This window comes from Cuculus canorus, chromosome 10, assembly GCF_017976375.1.
Source record: "Cuculus canorus isolate bCucCan1 chromosome 10, bCucCan1.pri, whole genome shotgun sequence".
Taxonomy (NCBI): Eukaryota; Metazoa; Chordata; class Aves; order Cuculiformes; family Cuculidae; genus Cuculus; species Cuculus canorus.
Genome location: NC_071410.1, coordinates 9326185 through 9339792, shown reverse-complemented (window position 1 = coordinate 9339792; position 13608 = coordinate 9326185). Strand labels below are relative to the sequence as shown.

General features: G+C 35.3%; 1 protein-coding gene across 4 annotated transcripts in view; it reads right to left on the bottom strand.

Moving 5' to 3' along the window:
* LRCH2 (leucine rich repeats and calponin homology domain containing 2) overlaps nt 1–13608 on the bottom strand; it is a 45873-nt gene that overhangs the window by 19953 nt on the left and 12312 nt on the right. For 2 of the 4 annotated variants that reach the window (XM_054075233.1, XM_054075234.1), the window contains exons 2-13: nt 12185–12329; nt 9631–9757; nt 8654–8759; nt 8415–8551; nt 8066–8199; nt 6913–7000; nt 5739–5850; nt 5337–5434; nt 5182–5249; nt 4855–4959; nt 3167–3244; nt 763–831 (exon numbers count right to left, since the gene is read on the bottom strand). In XM_054075233.1, the coding sequence (XP_053931208.1) occupies nt 763–831; nt 3167–3244; nt 4855–4959; nt 5182–5249; nt 5337–5434; nt 5739–5850; nt 6913–7000; nt 8066–8199; nt 8415–8551; nt 8654–8759; nt 9631–9757; nt 12185–12329 (1267 nt within the window). The remainder of the gene's footprint in view (nt 1–762; nt 832–3166; nt 3245–4854; nt 4960–5181; nt 5250–5336; nt 5435–5738; nt 5851–6912; nt 7001–8065; nt 8200–8414; nt 8552–8653; nt 8760–9630; nt 9758–12184; nt 12330–13608) is intronic. The other 2 variants (XM_054075235.1, XM_054075236.1) reach the window with 1 other exon arrangement.

The window sequence follows — 13608 nt, the reverse complement described above, 5'->3', positions numbered from 1 at the left end:
TCATTCACATTCTGACAGCTGGCTCAGAAGCCGTGCGGTATAACAAAAGGCTAACAGCTGGGGATTGAATGCAAGAAGGACATAACACCCTGAGCAATTATAATAAATCCTAAAGGGAAAGCAGCTAGGCTCTTAGCTTCTGCTACTTTGTCTTCCTTTCCCTTACTTTCTGTTTGTCTCAAATCGATATTGCAACTTTATTTAAAGCTGTTAAGCACAGAGAATTCTCCCAATTCACATCTAATAGCTTGATAAGCAACCCAGTTAAGAATTGCAAGAACTGCTGCAATAAAGAATTAAGTTTTGCTGTTGACACATCCTCTGGAAAATGTAAAGGTTTTGCAAGCTGAGCTCCCGGCAACACTTTTCCAACAGCCCTTAAGAGCACTGAAGGACTTCCAGAAAGGAAAATGAAGATGCCTAAGCACGGCAACAGTGCCACTTTATGTGACACAGGTTCTAACACACCTACACAGGACTCATCACCTATGGGAGACACGACCTTCTGGACTGGAACTAGACGTCTAACATGTCACTGGACGCCTGTCTTTAGGCACCTGAATTGCTGTCATAACCAGACGCACATATTAGGTATTTTTTATCTGAAAGAAAGAGGTTCAAGACCACATCACTTATCTAGCTTCTACTTTTACTTATCTTGAGCGAAAAACACTATAACAGCAGACTGCAGTAGTGACACAAGCTAAATATCAAAAATTAATAACATATTGAAAGCTGTGATACATTTAAGTATATCAATACCATTTTTCAGATTCCACTGGTTGTTTTGGCCTGTTCCTTGTGCCTATCGAAACTGAATGATTAAGAAGCCTAGAACAAAAAAAAAACATATTAATTCAACAGCTTTGTAGTTAAAACTTTTTCTTAGAATCTGTTACATTCCCTGTAAATAAAAACTTTTGAACATTAAGGTGATGTTTTCCACAGAATTGGAATAGTTGTGTACACACACATGAAATCCAAGCCCAACCCTGCTTCCACTTAAATCAACAATATTGTTTCCAGCTCTTGAAATATTTCACGTTCTGAATTTTAACCAAAACTTGGTAATTCAAACCAAAACAAAGCCTCTTCTTATTTTTTCTCTAAATACATATTATTTCAACTGATCTCACACCTGTGTAAAGTTATGCTGTCCTCAACACAGAAGACCCCACTTTTCACTATCATTAGAAGACAGAAGATAATCAACCTAAAGCAAACAAGGAATGATACACATATTGAGCACAAGAAGTCAGTCAGTATGAGAAGGTAAGAAGGTAGCTGAGTAAGAAACACTGCAAGTGCAAAAGAAATGCAGGAAAAAAAGAGAGGAGGAAAATGAAGAAACACAGGGAAAAAATTGAGAAGTCTAATGCAGAAATAATCCAATGGAAATTCCATTTTTCTAAATGGTAAACAGTCAAAGCCTAAACGTACAAAGGCATTCAGAAACGTTTTTTCATCTGGAACAAACACACACCACACATGTGCATGCAAAGGAAGAAGATATGAGCTATTATGGATATTTTAAATGTTATAACTAACAAAACAATCAGTAACAGTTAAATATACTGCTGAGCAGTAACTAGAATGATTAAGTGTGCATTCTTGGGAGGTAGTAACATTACATTTGGACACTGACTTCATGTGCCGAACTGTGATCAAAGTATATTTACACAATTATATAGGAAACTAGAATGTATCAAGAATCAGAGAGGATTAGAACATCAGCTATTCCAGGGAAGAACGTAAAACAGTAGGCATGCTTTTGTATTTCATTATCATTACATAGGGCAAATACAACCCTTAATGTTTAATGGCTGATGATTTTCAGACTTCTCTAATTACTGTGATAACTTTGAGCTCGGTAATCTCATCTGTAGTTGAAATCACTCACTGGGTGAGACTCAATTTAATGAGATTATGAGAAGATAAGCCTGTAAACCAACACAATCTCCAGCATTCAGTGTGCAGCATCTGCTCCCTATATTTTGTCTTCAGAAACGTAATTTTGAGGATGCATTCCAGAATTATACAATAGCCCCAAAAAAGCATTACAAAAAAATCACTATTCAGAGCACAGATTATCAAATCATAATATAAAAATGTTATTTTTAAGTCACTGATTTTTAGAGAAAATTCCCATTTAAGTGCTCCTTATGTCTTCAACTGAAAACAATGACAAATTCAGAAAGACTTTGTAGCAAGATGTGACCATGACAATAGAATGAACTTTAAGAAATAAACAGACCTTTGAGTCACCTAAGCAGTTTGATGCAACATTTGCACCAAAACTGACACTATCAGAGTAAATTCAGTAATTATATGTAACACAGGCCATTTTTTTTTATACTCATTATGTGAAATGTAAGGAAAAACGACTCAACTAATTCAAACATACAAACACACTTCTTTCTATTACAAATGTGTATAACTGATTTTTGTTTTTATTATAGACCAAGTTTATTATAAACAAAGTATATTTTTATACTTTGTAAAACAGACCCAAACACAATCAATCATATTTTTAAGCTTCCTGTTTAAATCTGAATAATATGGGTGAGGAGGGAACAGCAAGTTAATCTGTCAGGTTAGCAGTTACTACTCCAATCAGAGAAATCTGAATTTCCTAAGAATAAGGAATTCATGGCAGAGTAATTTATTCAGTTGGCAGAGAAGAAAAAAAAATCAAACCAAACACTTCACTTATGTGAAGAACTGTCTTCTGGGAAATACAATGCAAAACACTGTTACTGGTCATTGTAATTCAAAAACGATCACTTTAAAATCAAGATACCTTAAATTAAAAACAAAACAAAAAAACCATAACTTTTGCCTGAGATCCTATACTTTCTATACTAGATAAAAAAAACCAAACAACCCAAAAAAATGAAGAGAAAGATGCCAAAGATACAGGAAATGAAGTTTCTAGGTTAGGATTCATTTATATATTCATTGGTGAGTTGCCTAAATAGTATTAAATAGTAATACTTATATAATATTTCATCTTAAAGAACAATAAATGCATGTCAATCTATTTTTGATAATAAAGCATCCTCAGCTAACTTAACTTTATTCTGATTTTGTTCAGGAATTTGCCAAAACTCTTTCTTTCGTCCACATTTTAACTTTGGAAATCTGATGCTCTACAAACACTTTATACCTTGATGCACGTCCTGCCGCCCTTGTCCTCTGGAAGAGTTTTTCACTGAATGAAGTTCTATAGCTCAATGGCCTTCGTCTGTATTCATATTTCAAGCACACCAAAGCCAAAGATGGAAGAAGGAAGCAGGACAGGTTTATGGGAGAGGACAGGGAAGTCGTTAGCATAGCAAGCAAAAAGAAAAGACTGCATACTTTTTAAAAAGCACACTGAACAGACAAACATGATTAGTAAGAAATTATTTCATGATGCTCACTTTTCAGAGATTCTGTTTACTCAGACTGAACGTATTTTTCATAAAAACATAGAAATATCTTCACTAAACTTCTAAATATTATTATTATTTCTGTTTATGGCAAAGAGTCAAATTCACAAAGCTATGGATTCAGACTCAGGGCTAAATTTTCTATCAGAGGCGATTTTGCCCCCATGTACTTAAAGATAAATAAGGAAGCTTTAAAATATAAATGCCAACTTAAGCAGAAGTTAAATGTTAAGATTGCATATGTCTGAACAATTCAAGGGCAAAGCAGAACTCTTCGCAAGATCTCTGTATTAAGATACAGCAAAACATGACAGGTAAAATTTAAGTTGCAGTACTTCAGAAGAAGAGTGGCTTGGCATTTCAAATGATTAGATAACCAGGAAATATTAAGAGTAAGTAGAAGTACCAGCTAAATCGCCTCATATTTGAATAAAAATAATGAGTCACAAACAAATTGCATGCAGGTTCTGTAACTCCTACAAACTAAACAAAAGTAATTTTAACATGTTACCAACAATCTGCTTATATGAATGAACTGGGTTTGGCTGGGATGGAGTTAATTTTCTTCATAGTAGCTAGGATGGGGTTGTGTTTGGGATTTGCAGTGTTTACAGTACAGGGATGGTTTAGTTGCCGCCAAGCAGTGCTTATACAGAGCCAAGGTCTTTTCTGCTTCTCACAGCACCCCACCAGTGAGGAGACTGGGGGCACACAACAACCTGGGAGGGGACATAGCCGGGACAGCCAACTCCATCTGACCAAGAGGTTATTCCATAGCATAGGACATCGTACTCAGCGTATAAAGCTGATGAAGAAGGAAGGGGGGCACACTCGGAGTGATGGCATATGTTGTCCTTACTAAACCCTTAAAAGTGATGGAGCCCTGCTTTCCTGGGGATGGTTGAACAGCTGACAGCTGACAGGAAGTAGTGCTCAAACTCCTCCTTTTGCTTTGACTTAGCGCACAGCTTTTGCTTCACTTATTAAGCTGCCTTTACCTCAAACCACAAGTTTTCTCACTTTTGCCCTTCAAAATTCTCTCTCCAATCTCAGCTGGCTATGTGGGTCTTAGTTGCCAGAGGGGGTTAAAGCATGACAACGAGCATTAACCTACTTAAGTATACTGCTTTGAGGTGAAAAAACAAAAGGCATAAAAAAGTTAACAAATGGTTAACAAACAGGAAGCCAAGAGACTTTCATATTGATCTCTTCCTCTTCATAGCAGGCATATCACACTGCTTCTCCAGCCAGCAATTTTATGAAAAGAAACACAGGACAGATACCTTGAAAGAGTCTGTCACTTTAACTGTAGAACATCTGGATAAAACTGTTCTCAAGAAAGGTGTCAAGAACTTTTGAGAATAAGGCAGGTTAAAGAATAAATTAGTTATAAAACAAGTTATTTTGACTAATATTGTAATACCTGTGTTTTTGCTCTTGCTGCAGTAACTGAGCTGCTATTTTTCTCAAGTCAGTAACTTCTTTGAGTTCATCATCATCTTCAGCCAGCAGTTGTTCTTTCTGAAGTCTGAAAAAATAAACATTAGTGACTTGCCTGACTTCCAAGTCAAACAAGACACAAACAGATACAATACTGTACAACAGCCAAGATCTTCCTACAAGCTTATTTTCTGTACAAGGAGGAGTACCCTGTGTCCAGCTAGACTTCTTTCCTCCAAGAAGCTTAAACCAAAAATCACCTTCACCCACTACTGTCAGTAAGATCTTTGAAAAAAAGATCAAGATTTACCTTTTCTCATCTCTCCAGTCCTCATTCTGTTCTATTTTCTGGGATTTCTCAGGATGTTTCCCCCGTTCCTAAAGTGGAATGAAAATTAAACTTTATACTTGAATTCAAAAATACCAAACCTGCTGAACAAGCCTGCTACTGTCAAACTACGTTACCTTGATATAAGACAGCAATGGTCCAATCTGTACATCTCCTTGCTCAGGAACAGCTCCCTCTTCTGTGTTCGGATCAATGTAGTCATACACCTCCTGGTCTAGTGAGGATTGATGAAGAATGGAAAAGAAGATATTAAACAGTTCTCTCAAACAAATGTTATTCCTGAGAGAGAGACATACTTACGAAAAATGTCAGATACAAATAAAACCATGAAATCATGTCTCCTCAAGCTAGAAGTAATCTTTTTTCTTTCTTTTTGGCGTTATCTATTTGTGACTACCATACTGTTTTCTAAACTGATGTCAACGTGTGACCATATAATTTTGCACAACTTTCTTATCCTAGATTACCTAAGCAAAAGTATTTGTTGCCTAAAACGACAGAGGTACAACAGATATTACCTTTTTGTGGGTCGAGTTTACTTCCCATTACATGATTGTCATTCCTTAACGTCTGTTCTCTTGTTGATTCCGATACCTGGGAGTGAAGGCTGATTGTATCATCATCAGATGGCTGCAAAGACAGTATGATTTAATACAGATATTGCATATAAATTACTTCATTATATGATATGCTAAGAACTCACAAATTACAGTGCAACTAACCCTGTCATGAGAGATGGTTCCCAGAAGAGAGCAAACAACATCAGGTCAGGTGGGGCTATTTTATGATTGGGGTTTTTTTAGGGGGGTGGGTGGGCAGGGAGTTCAGGAGAATAATAGTTTAGGAAGTGACAGACCACTGCTTGGTATATAATAGTGAAACACAATATTTTGTTTCAAAGAACTCCAGCCCAGCCCTGCTCAGTGGACTAAGAAAACTGTACCTAGTTATTCCCTTATGTAAGGCCTCCAACTACTTTGACCCTTAAAAAAAAAATTAAATAAGATCACAGCTTTACTTTGATAATTTTGAATTTTCTTTAAAAAACCCAACTAGTAATACTCCTTGTTTTACGGTCTTCCCACTAACAGTCACTGTGTGTTTGTAATAATTCTCTTTAAGTTTCAAAAACTTCCTGTTCTACACTATCCAGCACTGACATCGCTTATTAATTACAATTTCTTAATCTAGATTTCTACAAATACACAGATAACTTGTGGAGATTCTTGTTCATAGCTTTAAACCCAGCAGAACATCCAGAAGTTCTTTAAAATTTAAACAATGATGAGGAATACTAGCATACACAAAAATCAGTTTTAGACCAAATAAATTTTTGTCTTCTTAAGTACATTCATTTCATTAATAACAAGAGAAGTTTCAAATAAATTTTGTCCTTTGTGGAGAATATCGTACATTTCACATATTAAAAGACAGAAACAATCCCTTAGATCAGAATTCAGTTTTAAAATGGATGAAATTTGGACTGGAATGAACCTTAGCTAGAAATGTCAAAGCAGTATGTAAATAATTCATGTCTGATACTGGCAGTCTAAGGGTTTAAACTCAACTGTACAGATATTCAAAGCATGTTAAATGCAACTTGGTTAATTATTTCTCAAAAGATACCAAATATAAAGAACAAAAATTCTAAAACCCGGAAACTGCACAAATCTAACAGCGAAAAACACTCACTTCTGTTGTAGACAACCTTTTATCTCCATTATCACTTCCAATGCCGGAGTCTGGTCCATGGTTTTTATTGGGATAAAAGTCTTCCATACTACATAAAGAAAAAAACACAGAAAAACCAAAACAGGAATGAAAGAAACACAAGTTTCAGTTTTCTGTTAGAAAACAAACATCCTTTATAAATGTGTTCTCTATACTCATCTACAGTTGACAATATAGATTTTTTTCACAATGCTCCATGTGCTGAGAACAAATACTTAATCTCCTACAAGAGTTGTCCAAGAATCAGTTGCAGTTCTCCCTCTGCATCTATGCATTTTTAAAAATGTTCTATTCCATAAAAAAAAAATACTGTCTTCAGAAAAGGCTTCTTCCTCTGAAAAAAAAATTCCTTTAATTCTATTAGCAGACATGTTTTTTTACTAGTAGCAAACACACCTACTCTGTAATAGACTGTCATAACAGTTTAACTTTCCCTGAAGATCTGTGAATTATTTCCTCAAAATTTATGCCTTCAGAAGACATAGAACTGTCAGCATCAGCAAGATATGCTTTCCAAATGTGCACTGGAGCTCACTTTACGTCATAAGATTATCTGGACAGTTCAATTAAAGAAGTTCTCACTTCTATTCATACAATGTACAGTGGTAATACCTATGACCTTGTTCCTTTGCAACACAATTTAGTTGTAGGCCTTAAGTCCAGTGGAGGCTTCTGGGGAACTGTTGTGGATCACAGTTTTTCAGGAGCATTTAGAAGTGATCTACAGACATTATGGAATAATTCCAGCCCAAGACTGGACCGTAGGCTAAATATGATGGTTCAGAGGGTTCTGTGTAAGCTTTATTCATATATTCAGGACACTCATGGGAATTTCTGATCTATTGTTTTGACATATCCGTTTGGGAAATAAATTTCCATTAAATAAATTTAAAATACATCTTTCTTCTGATTTCCAAATCTTTAGCAAGTATAGTGAAATTGTTTCATAGAAACTCAGACAAGCCAATTAAGTTTCCAGCAACATGACCTTAGTAAATAACTACGATTTCTAAAGAAAGAACAATTAAAATCTTGAAATTGAAGTTATCTGTAATAATCAGATCACTTCACAGCAAACCCTAAAGTAAAATTAAACAACAAACCCACTACTCACCTATCTGTGAGTGGCTGGGAGGGGATTCTTTTACCTAATGATGGAAGATCCAAAGAATCTGGTTTTTTATCTATTCTGAGGCACGCCTGAATGCTGAGGAATTTAAATATATGTACTTTACCCTTTAAACATATCTGTTGGGAAACAAGCAAAGAATAAACTTACTTACATCGCACGTGTCTTGAAAATGCACCCCAACAAACAGTTTCTACACTGAGTTTGTACTCATAACTCCCCACTTAGAGAAATACAGCTTAAAAATAAAAACCTGATAGGTATAACTTAGGACAGTGTCCCCTTTCTTAAGATCCTAACGTAAATTACTGAACTAGAATGCTTTAATACTAACCTGTGCTGGTGGTATCTGCATTGGATTGTTATCCAAAACTATAACTTGTAAGTGACGTAACTTTCTGTAACAAATTGGAATTTCTGTAATTTTATTACAAGAAAAATCCAGCTTTACCAAGGGAAGGTCTCCTAATTCTGTATTGGGGGAAACGAAAAAAAAACAAACAAACAAAAGAATGAGATCTTAACACGTTACCTAATTTACCTACATCAAAGAAATTAAGACTAGTAGCTTACCGTCTGGCAACATATGGAGATTATTTCTTCTTATGTTTAATTCTCTAAGTGACTGCAATTTTCCTATCTGCTGGGGAAGCACTTGAAGTTCATTGCAGCTAATATCCTAAGAAAGATATAATGAATAAATTAACTGAACATCTTAAACGAAATTAAAGAAAGGAAAGCCGCTATCAAAATTAATATAAATATACCATGAAAAAAAAAAATCCTATCTTCTTTTCTTTTTTTCTTCCCCTACAAAGGGAAAAACTACCATAACAGATCTCTGTTTCTTCAGTATTTAGTGATTCATGTTCGAGAAACCCAATTTCAAAAGCTAAGCAAATGAACGACGAAAGACTACTTTTAAAATTAAAACTGTGGACTAGAAATCGGGAGTTGCTGGTCTATTTCCCCTATTAGTTAAAACCTTCTTGTGCTACTGCTGGCACATGATTTGCATTCCTCTCCCTTTATAAAAGTTCTTCCTTAAAAAACCTTGAACCAATCCACGCAACTGAAAATTTACAGCATACTCACCAACTTTTTGGATACAAGCACTAGAGGGTGACAAAGCTGCACCAAATGAACATACACTACAGCTACTTCTGCTACTAATTTAGCATTTATTTAGGCAATCCAGACTAAGTCAACAATCCCATTGATACAAGACCATTTCTTTTTTACTTCTGATTCAATAAAATTGACTTCAGAAACTAGTTTCTTAATCTAGGTAACAATGACAGATCTATCCAATGAAAAACTGGAAGCTGATTTTAAAGGCAAGCTAAGTCAGTAACCAGAAGCCAGGCCTCAACCAGACAAATCCAGACATCTTCTCCACTACATGCTTCCAGAGCTTCAGCTTTGGCACTGCTCACCTGAATTTACATTTTGTAGTTCTATCTTTAGAAGACGATTAATTTCTATTTTTCTTGTACTGTAAACAAACTGCTTATAGTTCACGTAGTAAAATGGTTCATAATTGTACTTACCAACTCCATTAGGTCTCTCAACTTTCCAATTTCTTCTGGAATGGAGACCAGCTTATTATTACTGACAACCAGAACTTTAAGTGGAAGATCAAACAGGTATTTTGGCAATGTTGATAGAAGATTTCGACTTGAAAAGAAAGATGAACAGACAACGCAAGATTATAATAACCTTCTTAAGCCTGGCAGCAAGTCCTAGATACACATCATACAACTTTTCTCCTATTCCAGGAGATATTCTCCAACTATTACATTTTCATCTACATTTAAGCTACAATCACTGTCATGAATTCCTGACTAGATAAAAATCATAGATCTGAGAGAGGCCTTAGGTCCCTATCTCTCTTAATGAATTGAGTACGTACTATACCTGAATCTAACACTAAAATGTACAGAGAAAACTGTTAGAAGAAATAACATTCGATGTTTGTTTTTATTCTGCTTTCTGACACCTTCAGAAGGACCACCTGTTCTGGCAGACTACCAACATAAAGTTCATGTTCTCAGCAAGCCAGTACTTTATACAAGGCCATTGCTTCTCACATCATGTGGTCATGTCACTTCCGAGCCATCACACAAAGTCCTTAACAACTTTTTATTACTTTGCTGAGCAATAGTCTGGAAAGCAAGTTTTAACTAAACATTTTTCTTCTGTACATCACATTCCAACTACATGTATGTCTGTTTTGTACACAAGAAACGTGCTTTCAATTTTATTTAAATCTATATTGGAAAAAACTACCAACTGCAGACTGCCACTGCCAAAAATCCATGGGATTTTTTCTAATAAAGTATTTGTGCATTTAAAAATGCCAACAGAAAATCAGCTTGTTCAGATGTGGTACAAAAGCAATTCATTTCATACTTAAAACTAAAAAACTTACAGTAATTGCTCTTGTTTTCAGTAGAGCTGAGTAGAGGCCAGAAGTTAAATTTGAAAAAAAACAACAGATCCAAATCTTAAGCATTGACACATATGTTCACACTATATTAAGAAAACACCAGAATTTTTACTGCTTAATTGATGCATATCAGAGCACTGTTTTCATATTTAGAAATAACTAAAGCTTTTAACATGATTTTTCTCCATGACTACAGTTCATAGGGCTGCAAAACAAACAATTGTGTCCTTACAATATTTCAGCTTCAAAGTAGTACTGCAATTTTAACACAGGCAGATAGAACAGGCTTTTTTGGTTGGAGAGCACGAGAAGCAAAAATATAATGTGCAAGTAAACCTTAACTGATTATACAAATGTGGCAATGAAATAGTCATTCTCTACATCACTTACATAAATTTCCTGTTTTGTTGTGGATTTGTGTTTTGGGGGTTTTCTTGTTTTATGTTTTTGTTTGTTTTTTAAAAGAGCTGTCTACTTCACTATGAATTATACAATATATTTGCTCAGTCATCTGAATCCAAAATTAGAATTTGAGATCATGTGGTTTTCTACTGTAACACTAGTAAGCCAGGATTTTAGCCTGTTCTTCAAGTATTGTAGTACACATGTTCATACATTGTGAAAAAAAAGTCATAAGACATCAGCACAAAAAATGAAGACAGAGGCGATTAGTGATGATGAGAATGATGATGAGGCAAATGATGAGGAGAGGGGTCGACTCAAAGTGACATGCAATGCCCTGTTAGAACAACATGCTACTTTATTTCCATGTAAAGAACTATATTCAGCACCTCAATTACCAATAAAAAAAGAGAAATAGGCTGTTGCTGCTCTGTGAAGAAAGTTAGGTCAAATCTCTTTCAGAAAACACTATAGATCTATGACACTGTTAAACCTCTGTAGAACTGCCACGGAATAGGCTACTCTAACTATCATTGCAAGTACTGATATTTGCAGGTTTCAAGACACAAGTGGGTTTGGTTAGTTGGTTTTGTACTTTATTTTCTTTCCCAAGGAACAATTCACAAAGTCTTTTCAAAATAAATTCTGGAACTAAATCTCTCATGTTAAAATAACTCTTAGGTGATAAAACCAGTTTTAGACCTGATGTAGTCAATATAAGAAACAAGGAATATTTTGGAAAACAGGGTCTCAGCTCATTATGGGAGTTTTTTTTCTAGATTCTCTCTCCTTCCAGAGTTCATATTAATCTTCTGTTCTTCTGAGAAGATCCAACCATGTGTTTCCCAAGTTTAACAGCAGCAATATAGTAACAGATGTAAATATTGCGCAAAATGAGTAGGGTCTTCTGGGCAGAGTAATCTGCACACTTGAGAACAGCAAACTTTTACAGGCATAGTTTCTAAACATTGTCTGTCTGCATCAAAAGCAGAGAAATCTTCATAAACTCTCCTTATCCTCAGCTACCACAGTTTACTGACTGATATTTCCTAATGTAGTGAATTCCTCCTCACAAAGGAAGCAACAACTGCTGGCCCTAGAACACCAGGGATAAGGCAAACAAACAACAAAATAATTTAATCTATCTGGGCAGAAATGAGGGCATAAGGGCACTCAATGACCTTATGAAGCAGAATGCCACCTCTCCAATGAGATAAGTTACATAAAGACCAAATGTAATGAGCGCTACTCACCTAATGTTAAGGTAGGTAAGCATTTGCAGGTTTTTAATCGATTCTGGAATGGATTTGATGCAGTTGTGATACAAATTCAAAGTTTCCAGTGGTGCAAACAGCCAGACATCAGGAGGGATTTCAGTAAATCTGTTCTTTGAAAGATCTAGAATAACAACAACAAAAATTCTGTTTCAGTCAAAATTTCCCTGCAATAAGAGGAGACAAAAGTGCCCACTGTTATTCTTGTCATGCTCCTAAAAATTAAGGTGTTGCAAGAAGTGTAAAATAATTCAGCTTTACCAGATGCTACTGCATGTAAATTAATACACAAAAAGACTTAAAACACTAAAAGATTATTGTTTGAGATGGAATTATAACAGAAAATAGAAAACTGACAGGAATTTAAAAATATACTATCCACTACATAATTAAGAACATTTAAAATGCAACTGAATATCAATTATGAATGTCCCTCCTTTATCAGTCTTTGCTCTGTGCAACTATTGGGTTTTTTCCACCCAATTCTAGACACAACCATAAGTCAGGGTACAAACACAGTAAATATTACTTTTCCTGACTGACAGCTACATTAGAATCTAATTACATTATACAAAATATCTGCAGTGCTAAAGCCAAGTTTGCAAAAAACCCTTACATTTATTTTGCTACAGAACTACAATTCTCATCTACTCTTTATTGCAAGCACAGTAACTGAGACATTTCCCAGTTATATATTTATAACAGCAAAACAGGTAGTCACAAAAAACAATGCCAGAAATATTTAGCATAGCCTAAGAGCAGAAAGGGTGGAATACCTTTGACAATGGAAACATAGTACTTGAATCAGTTATTTTGACACTGCATGACTGCATTATGCTAATCAGCACGCAAAAGATATTAAAAACATGCGCACTGCAAAAATGCACACCATCTCTGACGGTATGAAATCTTTGTATAAAGACCAGAAATTTCAAGGGCGATGTGACACAAGAATCTCAGAAATCATCAGCTAACTACCAAAAACTCTGTGTCATAAGAAGTCCATGAAATTACCTTGAAAGAAAAGAATTTACTTGAGAATGACTGTCTAGAAATTAACTCTGGTTCCCAACTCAGAATATTCCAAAAGGATGTGGTTTTTCAAATGCTGAACAGACACTTTTAACAAAGAGGAAATACAGACCCTGTGCTATTTCAGACTTTAGTTCTCAGTTTTTTAACTCCTGCATGAAATCACTGTTTCTGCTTTGCTCCTATCACACTATCAGTGGAACAAACATCTAAGTTTTTTCTACACTGGACTGGAAAAACAGACTAGAATGTGGCTGAAAAAGTGGCTTAAACTCATCATTAGGCTCAAAGAAGAGAGTTTAATAGCCTGAGGCATAACCGGCAAACCAGTGATGAATGGCATTTCTCAAGGTCAAAACTGGAATCAATAT